The 26,931-nt window shown below is 42.2% G+C and overlaps 1 protein-coding gene across 7 annotated transcripts in view; it reads left to right on the top strand.

Moving 5' to 3' along the window:
* Positions 1–21,646, top strand: part of LOC122993247 (cAMP-specific 3',5'-cyclic phosphodiesterase 4B-like) — a 53,517-nt gene extending 31,871 nt beyond the window's left edge. For 6 of the 7 annotated variants that reach the window (XM_044367236.1, XM_044367238.1, XM_044367237.1 and 3 more), the window contains 10 exons: positions 6,724–6,836; positions 14,646–14,739; positions 16,361–16,584; positions 16,703–16,801; positions 17,218–17,382; positions 17,952–18,051; positions 18,308–18,462; positions 18,599–18,721; positions 18,807–18,989; positions 19,090–21,646. In XM_044367236.1, the coding sequence (XP_044223171.1) occupies positions 6,724–6,836; positions 14,646–14,739; positions 16,361–16,584; positions 16,703–16,801; positions 17,218–17,382; positions 17,952–18,051; positions 18,308–18,462; positions 18,599–18,721; positions 18,807–18,989; positions 19,090–19,458 (1,625 nt within the window). In that variant the 3' untranslated portion in view covers positions 19,459–21,646. Of the gene's footprint in view, positions 1–6,723; positions 6,837–13,384; positions 14,087–14,645; positions 14,740–16,360; positions 16,585–16,702; positions 16,802–17,217; positions 17,383–17,951; positions 18,052–18,307; positions 18,463–18,598; positions 18,722–18,806; positions 18,990–19,089 lie in introns of those variants that run through there. The other variant, XM_044367242.1, reaches the window with a different exon arrangement.
* Positions 21,647–26,931: the final 5,285 nt, after the last annotated feature.

Raw genomic sequence — 26,931 nt, 5'->3', positions numbered from 1 at the left:
TTGTTTATCATTAACAAAATATTCAGGTTTTGTCTTTTTGTTGTAGGGTGCATTTCAGCTGCTCAGTCAACCTATTAACAAACAGCCTGTAAACAAATTCAGTCACAGTAGACAGCTACATCGAAACATACACATGCTTTGCCTTGAAACTCCACAGACACGTGACTCTGTGCGTAAATTGCCCAGGGCGTGGGGCCCCGCACAATAAGCATTACTCATTCATCTTTTGTCTCTTTTTGTAAACAGGTCATGAAAGAGAATTAATCAAAGGCGAGTCTGAAACAGGTTATTCTGACAGCATAAGGAATTACTGGTAATCTGCGCTTTGAAGGAGTAATCACTTTTAAGTAAGGGCAGGAGTGTTTTCATATCTGTTCTGCAAGTAGTTTTGCGTATGTGCTTGCATACGTGCATGATGTGCACCATGAGATATAGAAGCCTATTGTGAGAAAAGGGCAAAGCAGCCGTGTTTGTAACGTGCAGCCTTGTACACCTGAGAATATCTCAGGTGAAACCACTCAAACCAAATCTGCACCAGGAACTGTGCTGCATATTTGTGTTTGTGATAAGATTAATTGTGGTGTTATTATAAGGAAGTACTGAAGTTGAATTGATAGATTGACTTTAATACTTGGATCAAAACTGGATGATGTATTTATTATTAGATATTGTCTAATTATCTGCTATCTGTTAAAATTGTGGTATCATTCTAATCAAAGTGGTTAAACATCATAGTGTATCTGGATGGTTTCTTGATTTATTTAAAGCCAAAGTGTTTATCTTAAAGGAATAGTTGGACATTTTGGGAAACAGGCTTATTCACTTTCTCATGCTCTTATTTGTCTGTTCAATTTAGCTTAGCACAAAGACAAGAGAAACTAACCCGGCTCTGTCAAACGGTATCAAAATCCACCTAACAGCACCCCTAAAGCTCATTCATTAACATGTTATATCTCCTTTATTTACACTGTACAAAACCAGAAGGACAAAAATGACAGTGCCCACTTTTATGGGCTTTATGTGCCAGACTATTTCTTGACCGGGACCAGTAACTTCCTAGATTCTTCGCTGGTTGCTTGTCAAGTGCTCAGAGCCAAGAAATAGTCTGGCACATAACCCACTGCAAAACGGCAAATTGTCATCCTGCATAACTGTTGGACAGAGTCAGCTTCCTCCTGTTTCCGGTATTTGAGCTAAGCTATCCTTACTTGCTGCTCGAAGTAGCTTCACATTTGCCGTACCGACATTCGATTCGGTATCAACTTCTAATAATCTGACTAATCGAACTCTTCTATGCAAATAAGCATAGCTTGCTATTGCTTTAAGCTAATAATAGTGTTGTTTGTTAAACTTTCAATTCAATTTCATGTTTTTATCCTAACCTTTAAAAGATGTGGGGGGAAGCTTAATAAATATCATTATCCACTGTCTTTCACAATACGATGAGGTTTACTCCTTCACATTTAAAGTACTGAATACACAGATGGGTCGATTGACATGCAGACACAACACACTGATTCCCAGAACAAATTTGACCTGTCATTGTCAGTCTGGGCAGTCCAGTCCTGGCCTGTCTGCAGTGGTTACTGTGCTCCACCGTGTGCAGCGGGAATCCATGTCAGGTTTTCCAGGCTCGCAGCCAGAGGAGAGGATCTGGAGGGATGGAAGCGTGCAGCCTGGTTAAGTATTTGAATTATGTCATTGACGTCAGCACAGTCATAAACCTCGCTGTGGCCCATCCCTCAAGCTGGCCCGTGCCAACACAGCTCCATGGTGCATTGTGAGGGAGCTGTCAAACAGGCCCTGATGAGGTGTGTGTGTGTGTGTGTATGTGTGTGTGTGTGTGTGTGTGTCTGTGTCTGTGTCTGTGTGTGTGTTTGTCTAACAGTTGAAGCCTTTTGTTTTGATAAGTGAAAAGATTGGGCTGCATTTGTAAACTATAAAGAAACTCAGTAGTGAGGGTTGTTTGTTAGAGAAGACAAAGAGTGATAGTGTGGTTTCGAGGTTGAACCTGAACGTCTGCAACACTGCAGGTTCTCCAGAAATGACTTCCTTAAAAATGACACCACATTCCTAAAATTTACATCAAGTTTTATACACTTATACACTTATTTTATTGAGGTGTCAAATTAACACACTGTATATTTAACAGTTTTGGGAGCTTTTTTGCACCAATATATGAAAGAGAAACGTGCATTTGTGTATGTGACCGGAGGAGATTTTTCATTGTAATCTGATAAATGTTTTTAAGATAAGATGAGACTTTACAGATCTCTGTGGAGATGTTGTATTGAGTTGTGAAATGAAAAAACTAAACAGAATACACACACACACACACACACACACACAAATACACATTTAAAATAAATTATGCTAAAACAAAACGGCACAACAAATAAAACAAGTATAAAACAATAAAATAGAAAATAAACAAATGTGATGTCTTCTACATATCTCTGTGTTGCAGTTTTTCAAATGTTAGACTATAAGAGGGTTTACATACAACACATTAATGGATTTCCTTTCTTGTAACTCATGTATGACTCATGTCAACTCTGACATGAATCTCACGGTCTCACTATGACACACACAGTGCACACCTAATTCTCCTAATGAAAGTAAAACAATAAAAATATGAATACATTTTTATTAATATATATAGAATTTGTAATATAATGGATAAAAAATATAAATATAAAAAAATATAAAAATTAGGAAGCAGGTGACTCATTTATTAGCTCAAAGAGGAAGGTTTGTCTGACTCAAAGAACAAATAGTGTGACACTGGCTGTGTGCGAGTCACTAATCAAATTCACTGTATTTACAGTTTTAGTGTATTTTCCCACCAGATGTATGCTGAGCCATTTACCTGAAGAGAAGTAACCCCTTTGTGTAGCTTTTCTGATGGGACAAACATGGTAAAACTAACTAACACTAAACTCTTTCTTTCAGTTTAATTTTCTGTCTCTTTCCTAGTGTTAGACATTCTTTAACTTTCTACTTATGAATAAATTGACGCACATTGGAGGTGATACAAAGGTGATTCATTGCACCCGGCCCCCCTCCTTTGTCTGTGTCAGCTCCACGTGTAGTGAAATCAAACACAACACTGAGTACGTGCAGATATCGATGTCAGATTGTGCACCGTCTCCATCATGATGTGGTGAGGTCAAGATGAGGAATGTGTGTGTTTGCGTACATGCTGATAGCTCAGAGCTGTTTACGCTTTAACTGACGGTGGTGACTCAAGACTTTTTTTATTGACCCTGTGTTGTAACTGGCCACATTATTTCCTAACCAGTCGAATTTGTATGAACAAACATGACTTAAGCCATATTAGTCACTGTGTTCAAGTCAAAAAGTACCGAAAAGAATCAACTACATGAAAAACCTCAACTGCACGTCAAACTAGTAAAGCTGCTTACACACAGAGACTCATGGTGCAATGTGACTGATGGCTTTTACTCTAGTACTGCACATAAGTACAGTTTTAAAGTACTTTAAAGTACTTTTTTACTTAAGTATTTCCATTGTATCCTACTTTTTACTTCTTCCCAACCTATCAGAGGAAAATATTCTTTTTATTCAATTAACTGAACTTGTGTACAATATCTGACATCCGTAGTTACTTTGCAGATTTTACAAACAAGTATGATACATTGTTATAGATCTACTGACCCAAAAGTATAAAGTAGTTACATTGTGGTATTACTACTGTACTTATATGTAAGTAAAGGATCTGAATGCTGCTTCCAGCACTGTCTGAAGCTCATCAGTAGGTGGTATAATGGATGAAGCAGTGCAGTTTTGCAAACCAAGCTTCAGCCAGACAGCGAAGGAAACAGGTTTGGGGGGTAGAGTGAGAGCACAGAGACGGGCAGTGTGAGGTGGATGTGAGCGGAAGGTGTCTCGGGCGGGAATGGAGTTGGGGGGATGTTTGAGCCCAGCCCTGGTTGTTAGTGCAGTTGATGGCTCTCACAGAGGCTGGTTTGTGGCCCTATAGGGGAGAGAGATGGAGGGAAAAGGGGGAGAGAGGGGAGGCAGACAGGGTCTGTCTGCACACTGAGGTCTGTTGTCCTCTCAGCAGCCGCCAGCATATGGCCAAAGCATTAGGACACAGAAGAGAAAAAAAAATAGACTTCCACTGAAAAAACAGGCTGGAAAAGTACCCCGCACTCTGTCTAGGAGCAGGTTTCTCAGACTCAAAGTGCGTCACGCCACCTTTGACTAGTGACATTGTTAAATGTCTGTCAGCCCATTTACCACTGTATCAGCAGGAGGCGATGATGGATCGAGCAGTTCCATCTATCCCTGCTGTGTGCATGCAGACGTGTATATCTTCCTTTTAAGTACAACTTCAACTTGCAAACATAATTATAACATGAGTGAAATTATCAAAGCGTAGCTCCAGGTCCAGCTGTTGTCATTTTTAGGAAACACAACAGATGAATGTGTGAAGTTCTGCTTCTGTGATCTTGCTGTAGGCAAGTGGTGTGAGGCCAGAGACTAAAACTAGTAAACATTTGTTCTGCAGTGTTTTATTGCCATTAAATTCTTGACTGTGTATATGAATCAGCCGCCAGCTTTAAAATGACCTGTGGATGAGCCAAGCCTTTGATGCTTCCTGACTGCGCCGTTAAAATGTCTAATGTCTCCGTATACCCTCATCGAAGGGAACGGGGGCAGGATGTGGTCGCACCTTCTTGGCAACATCTCCTGCGCCTATGGCTTAAGATCGCTGCACATTAGTGTGTACCCAGTTTCAACAGCTCACTGCCTTGTGCATGAACTGCTTTGATGTTGTACTTTCTGCTCTGTGTCACTGAATTTTACGTGGCTTGGATGCCAGTGGTTCTAGTGAATAGTTTGGGCCACAAAGCTTGGCGTCCAGTGATATATTGTAGCCAAGGGTTCTTTGAATTCTCCAACCTGGAGCTCAAATTAAGGGAAATTGGTCTGACCTGAGAGTTGAGGGTAGAACCAGCAGTCGTGCTCTTGAAATCTGAGGAGCCAGTGGCATGATTTTCATAAACCGCAGTCAAACCCAAGCATTTGAAACTTGACTCTCCTTTGTGATTCAGAAGAGTCACTGTCATCGTATTGTTCTGATACCTTTAAGTGGTGGGAGGTTTCCTCAACCTATATATATATATATATGTGTGTATATATATATATATTGCCTGAAATTTCATTGAAGTTCTTTGTTAAACACCTGTGGTTCAGAGTCTGTATGCCATCACTGTGCTTTGAAGTGCTTTGATCCACTATATTGACGTAAATTGGGGAGCAGCACGCTGGCTGTCCTGTTGTGCTAAGCACATGGGGTAAATTTCTTCCATGTGTGAAGCCTATGAAGTAGAGATCAGTCTTTTCCATAGAGAAAGGAAGGTGGGGAGATCCAGATGCGTTCATGGGTAGCTCCCTCCAGGCAGAAATTTGTTGAAACATTCTTCCTGGTATATCTGCGTATGAGATTTTTTGAGTTGTTTCCTCATGTTTTGTCATCTCAGTCTACTTCTTATAAATCAGTATTCTTCTTCTAAAACTCGGCCGCCTACCACATGTGTGAGTCATAGCTCCTAGCGAGCTATTTCATTGAATGACAGCTATGATCGTCCTTACCAGTCACTCCACCATTCAGTAATTCCACTCCATGTTTTGCGTGCATTCAGGGCCAAAGAGGAAGTGCTTTGGTTTCTTTGGCACACAGGGAGGCCCTGGTCTGGCCTCCCCCCAATTCAGGGAGTCAAAGTTTGCCTCTCGTGTTGCTTGTGCAAACACAGAGTTTGGTGTTTGATATAATTTTTTTCTCTCCCTCTCGTCTTCCTCAGAGAGGTTCAGAGAGGAGAGAGCCAGTTTGTGAAGCGTGGTGGTGTGGTGTGAGTTGCTGCTGCAGTTCACCAGAGTACAGCCTTGAAGTGGTCTGCATGTTTCAGAAAGGAAGTCATCGGGAATGGAGGGAGTTGGAGCAGTTGTCTTTGCAGCAGTGACAAAGTGCGTCAAATCAATTAAAGCAGATTTTTTCTTACTGTGTCCTCTTCCTGCCATTTTTCTTCTTCTTGTCCCCAAAGTTTTAATATATTAGATATCATAGAGATGCATCTGTTTGGGTGAAACATCATGAAGGGAGTAAAAAAAAAAAAGCAAAACCAGATGGATCTCTTTCACCAAAAGCCCCTCTTCAGGCAGTGGCGTTTGTGTACAGTACCTGTGTGTACACACCATTTGTATGTGTTTAAATGGGAGGGGGGGGGTCACGACACATCAACAGCAGGAGGCTGCAGACCGCCTAGTTTGCACGCCACTCACTTAGTAGAGTGGTACTGAGAGGGGGGCTAAGCGAACGAGAGACAGCCTGAGAAGGGGTGGGGGAACCAGACAGAGTGGGAGGGGGTTTGCAGAGCGCACGAGAGCGAGGGAAAGAGGGGGTATGGAGAGAAAGAGGCTACAGAGAGAGAGTCAGCAAACAGTAACTCTAGCCTCAGTTTGTCTGAGAGTACGACTTCCCTGAACTTTCTGAGGTGGTGGAGCGTAACAAGATGAAGGAGCTCTGTGTACACACCTCCCCCTCTTCCTCTGCATCTCCCGGATGTCCTGCGGGCCAGTCCTCTGTACGATCAAGCCACTCTGGGACCCTTGGACCTCCACGCATGGTGTCAGGGGGCTCCAGTATGGATATGGATCCGCTGGGGCCTGATTATGTGTCCATGTGTCTGTTGGCAGATGAGTCCTACCAGAAACTGGCTATGGAGACCATGGAGGAGCTGGACTGGTGTCTGGATCAGCTGGAAACAATCCAGACCTACCGCTCTGTCAGCGACATGGCCTCCAACAAGGTAGGACAATTTGGCTTGTATGTGTGCAACTTCACAAATGCACTGCATTTGTTTTGTTGCAATGGACGGGACTTTTGTGTTTGAAATTGCATTTGTTTATGTTGATTTTCATTTGAGCTGATTGTTATGCAAGATACATTTCTCATCTTCAAACCAAACCTTCATGTTTAAAACAATTAGTTGAGGGGAGTCATTTATGAAGAGATCTCAAGTAAAAAGCACATCTTCAAAATGTGAAATTTTCAGAAAATAGGAACTACAATGTTTTCGGCTTTAGCACCAATGCTCTTACGGTTGGTCCAAGCGGGTTTTTGAGAAGTTTTCATGAGGCCAAATGGTCAAAAGGTGTTCAGCTCACTCAGAAACCCGTAATCCTAAAAGTTAAAACATCATCTTGCAAAATATAACATGTACTATACTGATGGATGTCTGTATTTATGATAATATCTTACAGCACCATTCAAACTCTTAACTTTGAATGTGTGATTCATTGCGTCAATGCCTGCTCTACCCACTGAGATAATGATCACCATAAGACCTCCCAGGAACACAGCATACCACCACTAAACAGTGTCATGTCTCTCAAACCACAGTTAACCGCGATTTACATCAAAGATTGGTCATTTAATTAACTTCAAGCAAGTTCAATCCAAATTCTAATAGTTGTGTGAAATTTCAAAAGCATTATTGTTATTGCTGTAGGGGTTCTGTAATTTGCTGTCTAAGAACATGATGTTGAAACTGATCTTGAGGTGATGACTTGACTAGCCTGTTTGCAGTTATACAATTGGTCTTTGTTGCAGTGTGTCTGTAAATTTGCACAGTGTATGCAAAATGTAAATAGCTTTCTGCCACATTGACGCACTTGCAAAGTAACAGCAGTTCTGTGGTAGTGTATGAGCTGGCATCATCATTTTATGGATCTCTTACAAAAAATAAAGGTGGTGTTTATTTTGCATACATGACTACTCAGTTCCTGTTATCTTTGAAAGGCATAATTGTCAGTATTCCGTGAAAACCATATTTCTTTGTCAGTTTCCTTAGTTTATTCAAATTACCACACTGCATGTTATTCAACCAGGTTGAGCCATAGAGGTGCTTGCGGTGTGATTTTAAACTGCACACAGATGCTTTTGGCATTCATTTTGTGTGGAGGTTGGCTCTGTTGTAACGTTGAGATCAGAGGGACATTGGTCCACTTTCTTAAGTGACGTCATCATGAAAGGTCATATTTAACTGATGGACACCAGTTTGTCTAGACTATAGTTTAAGATTAACAGAAAATTAAGACTTGAACTGAAGGGAAAGTTCATGCTAGCTTTAAAGGGCTACTCCACTGTATTTCAACCATATCTTGATATCTTCACACTGAGTAATGACAGGTACATTGCATTGTATCCTCTTGCTCTCATGTCATTCTCCTTTATATCATTATTCTTCCTTTAACTACAGTATGGAGCAGACAAGGTCTCATTTACTGTATGTCTGCTTCTAACCAAGGAAATTGCGCTACAAGAATCACTGATGTTTTTCATTTTAGTGCTGAGGTTTGTGAGTTATGTCGGACCAAACATTTCTGCTTTGCTAACAAATGTGCAGACACTACAAAACTTTGCATGTAACAATAATACATCTGGAAACTAAAAATGCCAACACAAATGTTAGCAAGCTAAATGCCATTGATGTAGCACTATTCCCTTGTTGACAAGTGGCCAAACTAGTCTTTCTGTAGCTGGGGTGTTTACCTGAACTGCATCAGCTGTATTGCTATACATTGTGCATATTACTGGCTTGTAGTCAGCCAATATTTAAAGATTTTCTCTAAAAATGAAAAGAATACAGTACTTTTAAGGTTACAATTTACACCATGAAAATGTCTAGTACAGTATTTTGTGTACTATGTACAGCCTTAAAATATAAAAAGTTAAGTATTTACGAAGTTACTGAAGGTTCCTTTTTAACAATGAGTCTACAGCCATGCAAGCAACTCTGTGAGGCTTTACTGAAGCACAGCGGTGCTTTAAGCTAAATGCTAAAGTCAGCACGCTAACATGTTCACATGTGACAATGTGAACATGCTTATCTTTAGCAGCTATAATGTTTACTGTGTTAACCATCTTTCTTTAACATCTTAGCATGTTTGCCAATTACCGCTAAACACAAAGTACAGCTAAACTATGTGAACGTCATTACTTTTGGTATTTGGTTTTAGACAGATTAAAACCTGATGATGATATATGTGTATAAAAAACTATGGGCTCACCAAAGTTGTTACAATTCATCCTGAGGCGGACATGAATGTCTACCAAATTTCTTGGCAATCTATCTTATAGTTATCAAGACATTTCAGTCTGAACCACAAATGTGAACCTCATGGTGGCGCTAGATGAAAAGTAGTCACCAAGTCAGTAACATGTTATTTTGATGCTTCGAATAAAGTCAACTTTCTGATAAAGTGAATCTAAATAAACACATTGTGGTACTATAAGACAACACAAAGCAGCTATTTAGAACTAATTACTTCCCTTTGCTTTGATGCATATAAACGTTTCTTCTTGCGTATTTAATTTGTGCAGACCTCAACCAAATTACACTACAGTGCACAGTATTACTCAACCCCCACACAGACAGAGGAGACTGTACGGCGGCGTCAGATTATAAACACCCAGGGTGGTGTTGTCCATTTCCGTCTGTATTCTACACTGTGGTCTGAGGGAGGATTGGGATGGGGAGGGGTTGTTGTCAAACCGTGACGGGTGACTGTGACCATGACACCAGTTTCCTGTCTCTTTATTTCCCGTGCCCCCTACTGCCCTCCCTCCTCTGCTCCCTGGTTTCCAGACGACAATAGCGGCGCTTTGACTAGGCAGCCAGGTTGAGTCTTTACAGACAACCACGTCACTGGGACTGTAGAGACAATGAGCACAAGGCTGTACAGGCGTGCGGCAGCACAGCCGGTCGGTCAGACAGGCCGGGCACATTGTTCATCGTGAGTTCCTCCTCACATGACCCAGTACCACCATTAAGCATTGTTGACCAATGATGCTTTTGAAAGAGTGGAGGTCAACAGGTTATGATGTGCTAGATTGTTGTGCAACTGTCCTGGCATGTGAGGAAATAACTTATTAGTCCATTCATGTGTTTATTGCAAAATTAATATCACATATTTTTCAGTATTGCACCATTAATGCACCATCTGCAGGCTTTTGCTCCTGCCCAGCTTTTATATGACGTGATGTCTGACAAAGAGCCCGTTTCTTTTCGGACCCAGAGAGGATGTAATTGAACCCACGATCAAACCCAGCGTGTCTCCACTTTCAGTGTCCAAGGGCACAGGTGTATCCGGGGTTACGGGACCACACACCCTGCTGACCGCCAGCCTGGTCGCTGTGACCTCAGAGCGGGGAGCTGCTTCCCTGCCCCTCACTATCATTAGCGTCGCCACACTTCCATGCTGATGCCGGTGACGGCCTTGGACAAACACTGCCATCTGAATTGAGTTAGAGGAGTTTAGCGCTCTGCGGGTTAGCGTGCGAGCAGAGCCCCTGAGCAGAGCGCAAGCGAGTAGGAAACTTTAACTCACGTGTGGTCACTTCAACTTTGAAGCGCCGCCGTCTTCAGAGGGGAAAAAATGACAAAATTATTGAAACAGATGTAGTTGTGGGTCTGTAGCTGTGGCAGGGGTAATGGACATTAAATTATAGTGTTGTGATTCTCTTTGACTGAAAGGGTGGTGAGGAGATCAGACAAGCAGCAGCAGTGATTACAGTACCTAATTGTAATTAAAAAGTTTTACCTCTGTAATCTGCTGTTATCATGGAAAATAAACTAGAAGGAGGAAGGAGGAAGGTAAATATGAAACCTGTTTTTATTGTAACCCTATTCTTAACTACCGTTATCCAACACCTTCTAGGAAACGTGTCTTCCTAATGTTACTAAACTGTGAAAACTTGCCGGGCATAATCCACTGTGTGTTGACACTGTAAACAGCCACAAGTGGGGCAGAGGCAGCATTGACTCACTCTGGGCTTTGTGAGATTGCAGAGCAGTGGTATTGCAATATGATGTCAAACTGTTCCTGTTTAGTCCCTCTTTTATCTCTTTCAGTTTCAGTCAAGGTCATAGTGAGCCGTAAGAACTGAGCCAAGTTTTAAAGACTGATCCCAAAGGAACACATATATGTCATTTGTGTGTGTTTTCTACTACACTACGTCAGCATGGCTGTCTGCTAAACTTGTTATCTGGGACTCTCAGTGATGAACTCAGGTATGTTAGTTGTTCGGTGCCTTGGGCCATGTTAGGAAGCAGGATGTCTACCAGTAAATGACCTCAGTGAATTACTCTATCAGCGACGAAGTAAAGGGGAAGTAGGTGGGGACACAAGCTCGGGCCTGTGGTGGAGGGAGGAGCTGTCGATCTCTTGTTAGACTGTGTTGGCCAGTCAGTCAAGTCAGCTTTATCGCTATATGTTTCCTGTCTGACGCCACTTCAGAAAAGAGAATAGAGAGAGGAAGCAGGCACAGTCTCAGACGCGCTGAACAGTGTTATTACTCTAACAACTTTAAAGGATTTCTTTCGTGTCGTGTTTTGGTTTTTGTTAAGAGACAATGGGATTATGTTGCTCTGAAAAGCAGAAGAAAAACTTTGGGATGCCAACAAGTTGGAAAAAGGTGAGTTAGTTTTGGAGATTGTGCTGCTGTTGTTTGCCATATGGACAGTCTGACTTATCCTAGATTCATTGATTTGATTTAAGGTGATTTCATTTCTCTAGCAAGCATGATTTAATATTAAATTTAGTTTATTCTTCCACTAATTACTTTGAGAATTTCCTGTCTTGATTTGGCTTGATTGTTTTAGAATCCAGGTCGCTTAGACAAAGACCCTCTCAGTGCGCCGGCACATTTGACTTAAAAATCTTTTTGTGTTCATTTTAAAAAGTTCAAGTGTAAATAGTGTTTTGGCGTACACTCCGACATATCATTCACATTACCGTGTTGCTAAAGAATGGCTCCAGTATGCACCTATTTTGAATATGCAAACTTTTATGAGGCATCAACTCAACATCTTCTGAGAACTACAACTCTTTCTGGTACTGTTTATGCAACTTCTCTAGGTTACCTAAGTCAGGTTTTTTTCTCAGAGTATGAGTACTTTCTGTATGTAAAAGGATGTGTGAGTTAATACCGTGCATTGAGTAATCTGTTCTCTCGAACACAGTCATAGATCTGTCACCCTGCTGTGAGCATATGCTGTGTGTCTGAAACGAACTGTATGACCCTGGGTGACTGACATGTGGCTCTGTGCCTGAATCATTTCCTAGAGGTCACACAAATCCGCACCGTTCCGCTGCTTTAAAGAATCAATTACAAGTCCCTTTGAATGGAATAAAGCCGTCTGATTCCAAGCTCAAATTTTTGTCCTTACGAGCTCTCTTTGATTTTTATGGCTTGCCTCTGGCAGTCTGGGTTTTGAGTGCAGCCAAGGCTTTGAAAATGGTATTAAAGTTTCACAGTCAAGTAGATGTTAGTTGTCTGCTTGACAGCTATTAGACAGCTGTTGAGACCAGAGAGAGCCTGGTTCACAATGAAGAGAAAAGACCCCATTGTAGGAAATAAAAGGGCAGAAAAAAAAAATCGGTCGTGATTGTGGCTTTTGCCAGTTTTCAGTGTTTGAAGATATTATAAAACCCGGAAAGCACAATCACATGTTCAGGGTAGCAAATTGATTGCACCATTATTCCATTGTATTCATTATAAAGATTAGGATGTGGTTATGCATTAGTGCTTCTCTTTCAGTTTTACATCACTGGTCAGATTCTGCGAAATATAAACTGTGGTTGTATGTTTTTGCTGTGTCTAGCCTTGTTGTGTCTGCCTACAGCATCTCTGCTGCAGATTGTGTGCTGAATGAGTGTGTGTGTGGTTGTACATGCCTGTGTGTGTACGTATGTGATAGGATGCAGTGTGTTTAGAGTGGGGACCACCATGAGAACAACGGAGGGGGCCACGTGACTCTGTTGCCATGGCGTTCAGGTTGTCGTGCAATTGGTGGTACACTGGTGGGCTGCAGACTGAAAACTCTCTCATCTGTTCGTCTCCCATCGTCTCGGTTTGCATTTTTCTACAAAGAACTGCCGCAGCGAGGCACCAGATAAACAGTTTTCTGAAGATATTCTAGACGGTACCTAATATTGAGAACAAGGACACATTTTTCATACAGAATAATGATTGAATGACTGAACTGTTTACAACAGCTTCTTTTCATAAGCCTACAAATTCCAAAAAAAAAAAGACTCAACCCCAATCTGGTTAATTAATACCCAGCATCTCCTCACCCATGTGATAAACACTCCACTGCTTTGAAGCCTCACATTGCGCAGTATGCGTTGGATCTGTTCTGCATTACTGAGCAGGAGGGGAGTGAATCGAGAAGGGAGGGAGCGACCGAGATGGGGGGGGGGGATAAAAAAGAGACGGTGGGAGAGGGTTTTGCAGAGAGCACAGGAGTGAGGGAGAAACAGAGAAATAGCTAGAAAGAGAGAGAAAGATGTGGGGGGGATTCTCCAAACTCCCGTTTTCTGCAGTGCTGTGCATGGTTTAGTGTTCAGCAGGGGTGGGAGGCAAAGAAAGGGAGAGAGAGACTCCACCAGTTTGTCTGCCACAGGGGACTCTACAGCTAGAGCGCATCCCCCTCCTCCTCCTCCTACTCTTTCTCCGTCCCTCCTTTCCTTTTCTCCCTCTGTCTTAGAGCCTGCCCTTCCTCCCTGCCTTGTTCAATCTGGGCTCGGGAAGGCTGGATTTCCCCCCCTGCATGTCACTGGATCCCATTTGGATGGTGGCAGGAGGAGACAGAGGTTTAGAGAGACGGACAGAGGCAGCGAGAACGAGGGAAAAGAAAAAGAAATATTGATTGCATCCAGGGGGATTCCATCACTCTCACCAGCGGCTTTGCGATCCTGGAAAACAGCGGGCGACGCTATGAGGAGGCACATTTGGCCGGGGATGTAGGGGTCCGCCACAGCCCCTCTGTAGAGAGTTCAGCTGGGGCGTTTTTTACCAAAGTCCACCGTTGGAAGGCGGTGATTTTTGGTGGCGCCTTGAGCTTCAGGCTGTAGGGCTGAGCTCAGCCTTGGGGGTCCACTCAGAGAGGAGCATACAGGGCTTCTGCTGGGGAGCGCCAGGGGCTCAGCACAGCTCAGCACCATGCCTGAGGCCAACTACCTGTTCTCTGTGTCCTGGGGATACATCAAGGTGTGTCCCAGAGGAGAATTGACATAGATGGATGCTTGTCTGTATGTGTGTGTGTGTACATGCACAAACTGTGTGTTAATGTCTCTTCTCTGTAGCTGATAAAATGCCTCAGATTGATTTTGTTCTGTTTTGATTACACACTTGCATGCATTTGATCAGATTCTGTCATTATGCTGTAGCACAGTGGTTGCGTGTGCTGAGAAAAACTGGCGCATTTTGGTACCCTGGAAGAATTGTGCATAAACATTATGACACCGCATTTTGTATATTATGCACCGTTTGTTGTTTGTTGAAATGCTCAGCAGTCAAGTGACTTAGTGGCTAACTCAAACAGGATCTAGAAGACATAAACACAGACCTTATATGGCGCATGAAAAAAACAGAGGCCATGTTCTCATGGGACATATTCCAGTGGAAAACAACAGGAAATGCTTTATCACTCTGCTCGGAAACAGCAGTAAAATGATTTAATGAATATGAATTTCCTTGTATAGATTTTTAAAGCGTTATTAATGTCTGTCCATTTAACCTCATGTATGTTTCATCTCTTTGACTCTAGTTCAAGAGGATGCTGAACCGGGAGCTAAGCCACCTGTCTGAGATGAGTCGCTCAGGCAACCAAGTGTCAGAGTACATCTCCAACACTTTCCTAGGTGAGCACAGCAGCACATATTCACACATATATATAAACCATAAACACACACACAGACACAGAGACAGGCCATCACAAAATGTGCTGCATGTGTCATTGCAGTGTGAGACTTAAATAAGCCAACATCCTTCAGGAATGATGCTGTCTGTATATCTGCAGGATGTGAGATTACACAAAGCATGTGCTAAGTAGTGGAGGAACTCTTAGTTGGTCTGCACCACTGCTTGTAAACCAGTCTGATCTGGTCTGGAAGAGAGAGACAGAGAGTCCCCCTCGCTCTGACTGCAGAGAGATGTGGAGGGAGGATGGGGTGGGGAGGGGTTGTATTCAGGGAAGACTTCCCTCTGGAGGGATCAGGGGCAATGAGTGAGGGGGAGAGAGAGGGGGAATGTTTGTGTGCATCGTAATGTGTGTGCACTCGAGGCTGGAGAGTTTCTGTACACTATGTGTGTGTGTGTGTGTGTGTGCGCGTGTACAGTGCCATCAGGTCCAGATAGACACTGCATTATTCATCAGGATGACAGCAGTGTTTCCTTGTCTCTTAAAAGCCTGGCGGCATTTCATGACTCACGTTAGCCAGTCAGCTAGTCTGCCCCACAGCTTTTCCACCTTGCATCCAGTTTAATACCAGCATAGAGCCAGACATCCAGCTCATCAGGATTGTGTGCAGATTGGGGTTTTTTGCTTTAGCTGGTAAAGACACCTCCATCTTTACCCTCAGAGGATGAAAAACCCAAAAGGGAAGAGAAGAAAAAAAGAATGTGAGGGGAGAGGAACAAGGCAAAGGATGGAGCCTCTCTAACAATAGAAGTGATGCAGTGGAAATGATAGAACTGCTTGCATAGAAGAAACTAACACACGAGCACAGGAGGAAGCTCGGAGCATCTTTGAAGCTTAGTGGTTTTGTTGTCATCTGCATTGCAGCCAGCACCTGTTAGGTGTTGCGATTTTCTTCCTTTGCTTTGTAAAGGACGCAGCTCAGATATATCTTTTTTTTTCTCACTGCGGTGAATGTGGTGCACATACAGTATATAGACCGAGGGAGTCTCATTCTGACACTGTCAGCTGCATGCAGCATGTGAGAATCTCACTCTGCCAAACAGACGGGCTGAATCACATGCACCAAACAAACCCTCATACTCACAAGTCCCTCCTCTAAACATTTCAGTTTAATATGAGCCAACTTTCCACAATTCTGTGGATTGTTATTATAACATGACTGGGTTTCTCAGAATGCACGGGCCACTGGAATATTGTCAGATTTCATAAACATCTCATTAGCACTTCATGACACCTGTGTGTCATCATGACACTCCTATTGTCCTCATACAGAAATATTTTTGTTAGTGATTGAAGTTTTTTTGTCTTAACTACTGTCAAAAAAACATATTTTTTACTGAAGGACACGGTAACTGAAGCATTGCTTGCTAATTAAGTAGTTGTCAGTGCAGCTTTAATGTGTTGTCACATACGTGTGAGAGGTCAACTATCTCCCCGTGTTAACTTTGTTATGCTTATCCAACATCCCCTAGCCTAGTCTGCTTTGGTCTTTGGAGTAATTGAAAAACACTCATCCTTTTTTTTTTTTTTCTCTTCCCTCATTCCTCCTTTATTCTTCACAGACAAACAGAATGAGTTGGAGCTTCCGTGTCCAGTTCCCAAGTCAAGGGAAAGGAAGAGGAGACAGGGCCAACAGCAACATCAGCAGCAGCAGCAGCAACAGCAGCAAGGTGGGATGATGACTCAGATCAGCGGGGTGAGGAAGGTCAGCCACACACCCAGCATATCTGGAGGCACCGGCAATCGCTTTGGGGTGAAGACGGACCAGGAGGAACTGCTGTCGAAGGTAAGCGATCAACCAATTATTCAGGGGCGAGAATGACGCATGAGAATTGTGCAATGTCTGGTGTCTCACTGGCTGAAACACTAACATACCTGTTTATATATTCTGACCTCTCTAATAGGATCTGGAAGACATCAATAAATGGGGACTGAATATCTTCAGGGTGGCAGAGCACTCCCACAACCGGCCACTCACATGTGTCATGTACACCATCTTTCAGGTCAGTGCCCTGCCTCTTCATCCTCCTCATCTTCCACCTCCTCGTCAAGTCAGAAAAAGGCGTGAAAGCATTCATACATACACACACACTGCTGTAGAAGGCATGAGGCACAGCTCACGTCAGTATGTACGGTAGCCTATGTTCTCTGTTACGTTCAGCTGTCAGTATCACTACAGGAACATCTGCTAGAAGGACCATTAGCAGATGATTTCTAACTGTGAATCATCTTGGCAGGAGAGCAAGTTGTTTTCATTTTCCAGCCTTTTCTCTAGTATATGATTCACAATTTATGCTGGAAATTGAATTTAAGGTCAGATCACCGGTCTGCTGGCAAAACACAACCGACACGCTGTAGACTTTTCACTTTTCGTTGTTAAAATCTTGTTTTTCTCATTTTCGTTCTGTGTCGCATGCAGGAGCGAGACCTGATGAGGACATTCAAGATTCCAACAGACACCTTTGTGACGTTCATGCTGACCCTGGAGGGCCACTATCACTCTGACGTGGCCTACCACAACAGCCTACACGCCGCGGACGTAGCCCAGTCCACTCACATCCTCCTGTCCACCCCGGCACTGGATGTAAGTTACTTAAAGTCTCATATTTTTTACACGTCCAACTGTTTAACTGCAACATTGATGTAATAGGATAGATTGGAATATATCTCATAATTTAAATTTATAGTAAAGCCAGTGTCAAAATGTCTAATAGGTCTTTAAGTTTTAGTTATAAATTTTTAAATTATAATAAATTATAAATTTTAATCATATAACCCTTATTAAATACAACTACTCTTTAACATATCAATACAATTGTCTTTTTTCAGTATCAATGTGCATTTGAAAATAGTTTAATTGTCCTATTTTTTGCTTTTATTAGTCAATAAATTGGTCTTCGATTGTTTATCTAATAAGTTTGGATTAAAGTTAAAGCTGTGGCGCCATCGCCCACACCTTTTTCTCAAGCAATTTATTATGATTTAATGAGGTGACTGGCATTACTGTCAACAATCCTGGCATGCAGAAGCTGCATGCCAGAGAGATTCTCACGTGAAAGGATCAGCCTCAAACTATTGTCTAATGCATCACCTTGTTTAGCCAGTTCTCTTTTATTCATCTCTTTTATTCTTCTTCTTTCTCTTCAAACACAGGCGGTCTTCACTGATCTGGAGATCTTGGCAGCCATTTTCGCTGCAGCGATTCATGACGTGGACCACCCGGGAGTGTCCAACCAGTTCCTCATCAACACCAGTAAGTCCTCTTTTGGCACCTGTTGTCTGTCACAAAAGTCGACAATTTCCACAGCTTTGATTTATTTAGTCTACATTTACAAAATGGTTGGAAACGTGCACGGTTTAATGGGATCCGTCTCCAAAGGCAACAACGTGGGGTTTTTTAGGGACACTGCACGGTTGCCATAGTTAACTGACCTGAGTTTAAAAAGCTGAAGCTCCATTTAATTTCCCTCTTCCTGTCATCTCTCCCTCCCTCCTTTCCTTGCCTGTAGACTCCGAGCTGGCTCTGATGTACAACGATGAGTCAGTGTTGGAGAACCACCACCTGGCTGTGGGCTTCAAACTGCTGCAGGAAGACAACTGCGACATCTTCCAAAACCTCACCAAGAAGCAGAAGCAGACGCTCAGGAGGATGGTCATAGACATGGTGAGGAAATGTCTGCATTTCTGTCTGAGGCTGAGGGCCAGTTTTTAGCTTCAATGATGATGATGTCTTGTCTACTTTATTGTTTCCTTCCTAAATGATTTCTTACATCATTCTCCAACGTCTTTCTCTCTTCCAGGTTTTGGCAACCGACATGTCTAAACACATGAGCCTGCTGGCCGACCTGAAGACGATGGTGGAAACTAAGAAGGTGACCAGCTCCGGAGTGCTCCTGTTGGACAACTACACAGACAGGATGCAGGTAAGAGGCGTGCTAAACATACATGATAGACACTCTAATGCATACCAGAAAGATACAAGATGCCTAAACGGTTGATTTCCTGCAGGTTCTTCGTAACATGGTTCACTGTGCCGATCTGAGCAATCCCACCAAGCCTCTGGATCTGTACCGGCAGTGGACAGACAGGATCATGGACGAGTTCTTCCACCAAGGAGACCGAGAGAGAGAAAGGGGGATGGAGATCAGCCCCATGTGTGACAAACACACAGCTTCAGTGGAGAGGACACAGGTACAGAATACACATCCAGCTCCAAAAATCTACTTCTGTAATCTTACTTCTATTCAAGTGAGTCATTTTTACTAACATCATCCTCCTTTATCCCTTTCAGGTGGGCTTCATTGATTACATCGTCCATCCACTGTGGGAGACGTGGGCCGACCTGGTCCACCCCGACGCCCAGGATATCCTTGACATGTTGGAGGACAACAGGAACTGGTACCAGAGCATGATCCCCCAGAGCCCCTCCCCTCCCTTTTACACCAGCGACAGCGAGGGGGGACCACACGGGGAGGTGGAGAGGGTGCCAGTGACGGGTAAATTTCAGTTCGAACTGACACTGGACGACCAGGACGGAGACGGGGAGAGCGGGATGATGGAGACAACTGACAGGTGCGATGGCGTGACGTTCCAAGATCATCCCTCTGATCCAGACGGGGTCGATATGGTGACACATGACGTCTCTCCAGCAGAAACATAGCCGAACTGATGGTGTTCGTGAGAGTGCGGCAAGTTTTTTTTTGCTGTTTTGGCTGAAATCATTTTATTGCAGTGGAGCAATCCTGCAATCTGGCTCTTTGGAGCTGCCTGGCTAAGAGGGCCTGACTGAATGTGAGGCACCCCTGCAAACGAGGCATGGAAACCCTGCGGCAGTTTGTTTTTGAGTCCCCTAGACAGGAGGTGGAAGAGCGTAGCCTCTGTTCTTTAAAGAAGGGACTACTGTCGGACTGCAGAGGCAGGGCTGTATCTGGGTTCTCACTGACAAAGAAGATGAAGTGGATGATATGAATCCGTGTACTGGGACAAGTAAAAATTCCAAACTTGCACTTCAGGACATTTTTTATGTTCATTTAGATTCTTTGTATCGTGTTGGAATTGGATGCCATGTGGTAAAGTGTCCAACCAAAACTACTGGTCAGCAAGTTATTTGTAACCACGTAGTTTTTTCTAACACTTGTCTAAAAAAAAAAAAAATGTGTGTGCCTTTTTTTACAACCGTATCCTTTTGTAAGTGTTTTTATAATTTATTGAACACATTCATGTAGCTGTAAAATGTGTAACATTTTCTACAAGAAGGACATATTTGTCTCACACAGTCTTCCTAATGTTCTGGCAATAGTATAAGCTTGTTCTCACTAAAGCGTTCAGTGGATGTATTTCTAAAATCATTTGACTTCCCAGCACAGTTTGCACTTTGTGGCGAAGAGAGAGTGAAAAGCATCAGTAATTTTACTAAAGTCAGAAGACATGATAGTAAACCAAAACAATAATTTTATTTGATTTATCCAACTGTTAAGTTTTTTTTCCAATAATTCATCACATAAGCGATTAAATAACTCATAGGTCAGATTCCTTGAAAGCGGAAAAATATTTTGTATTTGGTAAAATAGCAAGAGTCCAAAAACGTTTTTAAAAAGTCCAAAGATCCTTGTAAAGAAAGCACTTTGATGAATTCACTGCCACCTCGTAAAAGTGTGACCCCATGTTTGAAGAGTCACTAGTGTAACAAGTCAAACTTCCAACCAGAAGTCAAATTGATGCCTCGCATCTTCCTGTAGCTGGATGACGAGTTCAGGCAAATGAAAGCCAATTAAGTTGAATTCCACCAAAAGTTTCCAAGACAAAATCCCACAACCTCATAACCTCCTCTACCTTTCATCCTGAGCTATTCCAGTATGGGAAATCTGTTTCCACCTCGTAATTCCCCTTTTCATTAGCTCACACACACCTGTTGTGGTTAACAGCATTCCATTCTCGTGAATACACTTAAACACATTGAACTTTGAATGACTGTAGACTGCGTGCACATTTAAAAAGACACCTGTTAGTGATTATAATAATTGTATCTTGTAGTTTTTATTGCAGCACTTTGAATATGTCGACAGTTCTGCAGCTGGTTGCTGATCTGTCCAACACTACCTTAAAGGTACCACATTGTAAGGTGCAACCTTCAGAATAAAGGGGGGGAAGTCAACATCATGTCATGACATGATACGTCTTCTCCTGTGTGTGTGTGTGTGTGTGTGTGAGAGAGAGAGTGTTGCGTGTGTGCATGTGAGTGTGAGTGTGTGTGTGTAAGTGGTCACAGAGTTGCACAATCATGTTGCACCCAGCTGTGTTGAGCTGACCCTTCAGCTGTTTGTAACAGTGTATTTATTACCTTTTCCTTGTACATGATAATATTGATATTGATTGATAATATTCACTGTATATTTGTTATTATTTATATGCCCTACCACATGTCAAATCACAGTTTGACTGAACTTGTCTGGTGGTTCTGATTTATTGTATTTAGCAAGCTATTTTGCTATAAGACATGAAGTTATGCAGTTCAATTCTGACAAATTGAAATGTATGTTTGGTTTGAAATTCCTGCCAGATAATGTTTATACAGTCTGAACCCACAACACCTCGCTGGAGGTGCAGAAGAAGTCTGGCTTATGTTTTTGTCTTTTGTTCCTGGCGGATTATGAAGGCTGGATATTTACTGCAGTATATTGTGTACGGTGACGGGTCATTGTACAGCTATAGGAGTATTTGCTGAAATATGTAACATTGTTTCAAATGTATTTTTTCAGTGTTTTCCTCACAATATATTGTAAAATGGTATATGTTGTGCTCAACAAATGTTTTCTATCAGATTATTAAAATGGGCATGTATTACAGAATTCTCTGGCCTGAGTCTTATTGGATCTCAACAGCAAACAGATCATAAGAATTTGTGAATCACAAGTTAAAAAGTAGATAAAAACTTTGCATCAACTTTTTTTTTTTTTTTGGTCTGACCTGGAGAAGGAGTGATGATAAAGTGACCTATAAATCATGACTGAAAGGCAACTAGGTGCACAAGACAATTTAAATTAATCTTCAGAGCTGCTTTTACAAACATGATCCTGCAATTACGGCATACTAACCAATGTGGTTTTGTTCACGTCATAGCTCCAGTTGTGTAACTCAAAGGGGAAAACCGGGTAGAAATGAAAGAAGAAAGAGGAAAACAACTTGATTGAGTCTTAGTCACTTTCTGTAATGACACCAGTGGCATATCTTCCCTCTGACTGAGCCCCTGCTGGAAACTAAGCCAGCAATGTAAACAGGAAGGGTAGAGATAGTAATGCTATGTGCTGCGCCCTCAGGGCATTCACTCTCCCATGGCCGTGAGCACCTTGACCCAAACAGATAAGTATCTGGAATACGTGATGTGCAGGAGCTCTGAGTAAAATTAGCACGAAGTCAGAGATGACTTTACTTATTTCTGATTCTGAGTAAGTTCAACAGAACTGAAAAGGGAAGACTGCATTGATAAAATCTCAACCTCACTACTCTTTTGACGTGTAAGCTCAGCTCCTCCTTACAATGTCTTATAACTCATATGGTGAGAGAGACTGTAATAGATTTTTGAGGGTTTTGGAATAGTGAGACTGCACAACACCTTAATATTTTAAATACTGTACATACAATCGTATGCTGTATTTAAAGCTATGGTCCTGGGGATGTACTATAGCGTATTTATTATTATTTTTAAATATGTCCGTTTTCTAATCACATTCAAATGGTCACACAGATTTAAAAAGGCACTCATTTAGCTATGAAAACCACTCCACTCAAAGACCAGTGCTGAAGATTATCCTTGACACAACTTAAAATGTACTGAGCTAAAATGCACTGAATGTACTCCATGTTTGAAACATACAATTAATCATTCACAAGTTAAATTTTGAAAAAGATTTTTGTGACTTTAGGTTATGTTTACTTTGGAGTTTGAAGTATAGATGGCAGCAGGAAACCTGAACCCTCCTCCTCTTCCTTTAGATTCAGCAAAACTGAGGCAAGTGTTTACAGTAAACACTGGCGCAGACGAGGACTAGCGTTTTCCATGGTGGTGGTCCATACTGCCATGGCAATGGGCAGAGAGTTTGTTTGAAACTCTAACACAAGTCTTGTGGTTTGTTGGTGACTGACGTCAGCAGGGTGAAGGCAGACTGCCCCAGCCCCGCCAGCAGTGTCTGAACCGCCTGGGTTCAGGCTGGGCCGGAGGCTACAGCCAGTAGATCCAGCTGACAGCCAGTCAACCTCCTCTCTCCACTCTACCAGCCAGGCCCTGAAAGGGCCCACGGCCCAGGGCCAAGACAGAGAGGAAGAGAACCACTTCCAGCAAAACAAACCTGCTCTCTCCATATCCACTTTATAAAAACAAATGTCTTCCTGGTGTTTCTAATTGCCCACTGCTGTTTGTTTTTAGTTGGATTGACAGTAAGGACTGAAGTCAACTGGGCAGTCAGTGGGAGGAATACAGGGTAATATGGGGCATTCCAGGATAATTCAATAGCAGACCGGGTGTGTGTGTAAATGGCACAGATCAGCTCAGAGTGGCTGAGACAGATGGGTGAGGAAGTGAGCTGAAAAAGACAGTTCTGCCCCGCTCTGAAGAAAATGATGAATCTGGAAAAGATCAGATGAGGCAGTTAGCTTCCTCTAAGGCCTCTTGTATGTGTGTGTGTGTGTGTGTGTGTGTGTGTATTTGTGTGTGTGTGTGTTTGTGTGTCTTGTGTTTCATGGACTCTAAAATGCAGGATTAGGACAATAACAGGATGCATCCTTCCCAGAAAATGTCACAAATCATCTAGTTATCAAACATGGTGGCAGTCATAGATATGCCATTGTCCCTCTGAGTGTGGTTTTGCCTTTGCATGCAACTGTCTGAAATATCTAGAAATACATAGAATATGTATGGCAGCAGTTTTATAATTCACAGGATGAATAAATGCATGAGAAATGTGAAAATGTGACAGTTTCTTGTGACCTTTCCGTGATACCAACTTTGAGTAATATTTATCAACCTTTGCTGTCATGGCAAAAAGTGAATAACGGAACAAAAATATTATGGAAATCCTGTGATTTACATTATGCAACCATAGAATGTGTGTGATCAAAAAGTAGGTGGATCCTAGGCACGTGTGTAATGCACTTGTCTGTGTCCAATCACATTTATCACATTTAAGGACATGAATACATTTAAGGACATGGCACCAGCCTGACATTTGTGCTGATTCCTCAGGGGTTTTTACCCAGCATGCAGCCGGCCCAGGAATTGTTCAGACATGGAAGGGAACATCCCTGTGGCGACGGAGCGGCACACAAGAGCCTGCTGTCATCCTTGTTTGTCAAAAAAAAAAAAAAAAAAAAAATTAAAAAAATCACCCCTGGGATCATACATGCATTCTCAAAGATGACACATTAAGGCACATGCATGCTCACACACACACTAAATACTGTCTGACAGTGCAGATGAACAAATGTGACACTTGAGGATGAAGAGAACCCACTAGTCATGAAGGAGAATGTATAAAAGTGAATATTAATTATTCATGCACAGACACCACAAAACCTGAGCCCATCCAAACATCAGGTACACACTGTGGGTGTCAGATTTTCACCAGTATGACCATTTCTAATATTAAAGCTGCAGTGCAACTACACAAAAATGTTGGCTTTCTCTGCAAAATAATCAGCAAATTTCTCAGCAAATAATCAGCTTTGGCTCTGTGGTGATCAAGTTAAGACTCTACTGTAAACAAAATCACATTTAAACCGCGTGGCCTTCTCTTGATTTTGCCTAGATCAATAAGAGTCCTCATTTGACACAAAGACAGACAGAGAGAGAGAGGGAGAGAGAGAGAAAGGGGGAGCAGCTCTCGACTCTCTGCTGTGTCAAAGTGAGTGAGCGCGTGGGAGGAGATGTTCAACGTGCTCTGCAGTGGCACAGTCTGTGGTGGAGGGAAAGAGACAAAGAGAGAGAAAAAGAAAGGAGAGGCTTACACGATATGAAAATATCACATCAGCCACATCTATAGGGGTGAGATAAACAAAGCATTTCTGGCTGTAGCACAATGTAAACTTCTGAGATGTTATCAAAGGTCATTTAGATCTACCCCCCAGGGCTTAAATGTGAATCTGATCTGAGTGCTTTCTTTATTGCTGCATGCTGTCCGACTTTGTTTTGCATCAAAACACAGCTGAAAATCACTGAAAAACTTAAATACTAGTAAAACTTAACAGGATTCTGCAACTTGTATGATGCTTAATAGCTCAAACTATTAGCAAATAATAGGGACTGTGACTGTGCGCCTGACATGATTTAGAGATAACATTGTTGTCTTACAGTGAATCACTGTTCTTGTGTCTTCAGTTTATCACACATTAGCACTGTTCCATAACAACTGCAGAGGATATGAGCAATATAACTGTACATGTTTGACAGGAAAAATAAAACACCTACAGCATTACATTTTTTTTTCCATTTTTAAAGATCACACTGAAACTATTCTTTCTTTTTCACCATCTTACAAGAGATGAGATGAGTCAGAGCCCTTTTGCTGTTTTTGTTGTGAATTCCAGTAAGGATCAGGGAGCGTCACAGCCTACAAGCACCGACCCAGCTTCCTCTGTGCTCGCTGAACTGCACTGTATTACGGGAGCGATAAGGCCTCAGCATTTCCCCCTCCACCCTGACCGGGGTTAGACAGCTGCTCTACACCTCCCCAGACGCTGCTCTCCGCGTCGGCATTGGGCTCCTCAAACGTGGGCCTGGCTGCACGTTGCCCCTGCGTGGAACTGATGGAGGATGCAGATAAGAAAGGCTGTTGTGACTGTGCTGTCTGAAAGCAAAATGTGACGATGGTCAGATAGCTCCTTGTAAGGCATCCTGGTGTTTGTGTCGCTGTGTGCCTGCATGTGCGCATAGACTACAATGTACAATGGGGGAAAGTACTGAGATCATTTACTTAAGGAAAAGTACCAATACAACAATCTAAAAATACTCTCTCTCTCTCTCTCTCCATATATATATATATATATATATATATATATATATCATAAATTTTACATAAATCTTTTGGGTTTTACATAAATCTTTTGGGTTTGTAACCCTTTAAAATGAAGCAGTGTCTGGTTGGGGCCCCTTGTCACATGTCAGACGTCTGTGATATTAGTCGTTCCACTAAAGAGATGTTTCACCTCTAAACTTCTCACATGGCTTCATTTGAATAAATTATAATATTAATAAATATTTCACAACAACACAAACAATTCAAACAGATTTGTGCAGCAGAACGTTGCTTTTTCTTTTTTCACCGAGCTCCCATTAATCATCTTATGACCCCTCAGATTTATCTGGTGACCCTTTGAAGGGGCCCAACCCCCAGGCTGGGAAACACTGCCAGACTTAAATACCCAACTTTATATAAAGTTGTTCAAACTAGCGCCACCTCAAGCAGCTACAACAGTAACATGCTGCTTACACAATGATGCTTCAGTTTCTCTGATATTGTCATTCTGTGCATTTTACCGCTGAACTACTATGTTTATTTTTGATACTTTAAGTACATTTTGCCAATAATATTTCTTTTACGTAGGTTGGATGTTGAATGCAGGACTTTTTCGTGTGATAGAGTATTTTTATTTTGTTGATCTGGTATTTTTACTTAACACCACAACTTTAATTTTTAACAATGTGTAGTATTCACATATCATATGTTTTTTCTTAAATAATGTAACATCCTATCATGAAAAATATCTAGTAACTGTAGCTGTCAGGTGAATATTAGAGTAAAGATATTGAGTAAAATAAACCTAAAAATTGCATTTAAGTGCAGTAGCTACTTGAGTAGCTACTGCACTTAAATGCACTTAGTTACTTTCCACTTCTCAGTGGAAAGTACTCAGTTACTTTCCACTTCTAATAGTGCATATGTGCTTTGTCTGTACTGACAACAGAGACACCATTAAACACACAGGAAGGATATCAGAGCTCATCTATAAACAACGTCTGTCCAAATTACACCAGTTTGCTAGCATGTAAATATAGGCTGAGCCCCCTTGCAGTATGTCAAAGGGCAGCGCGGCAGACAGGCCTACGTGCAGATCACAGTGCCACCAGAGATGCCATGCCTCG

This window comes from Thunnus albacares, chromosome 12 (genome assembly GCF_914725855.1).
Source record: "Thunnus albacares chromosome 12, fThuAlb1.1, whole genome shotgun sequence".
In the NCBI taxonomy this organism is placed as follows: domain Eukaryota; kingdom Metazoa; phylum Chordata; class Actinopteri; order Scombriformes; family Scombridae; genus Thunnus; species Thunnus albacares.
The sequence above is the reverse complement of the archived record's forward strand: the minus strand, read 5'-3'. Positions and strand labels throughout refer to the sequence as shown.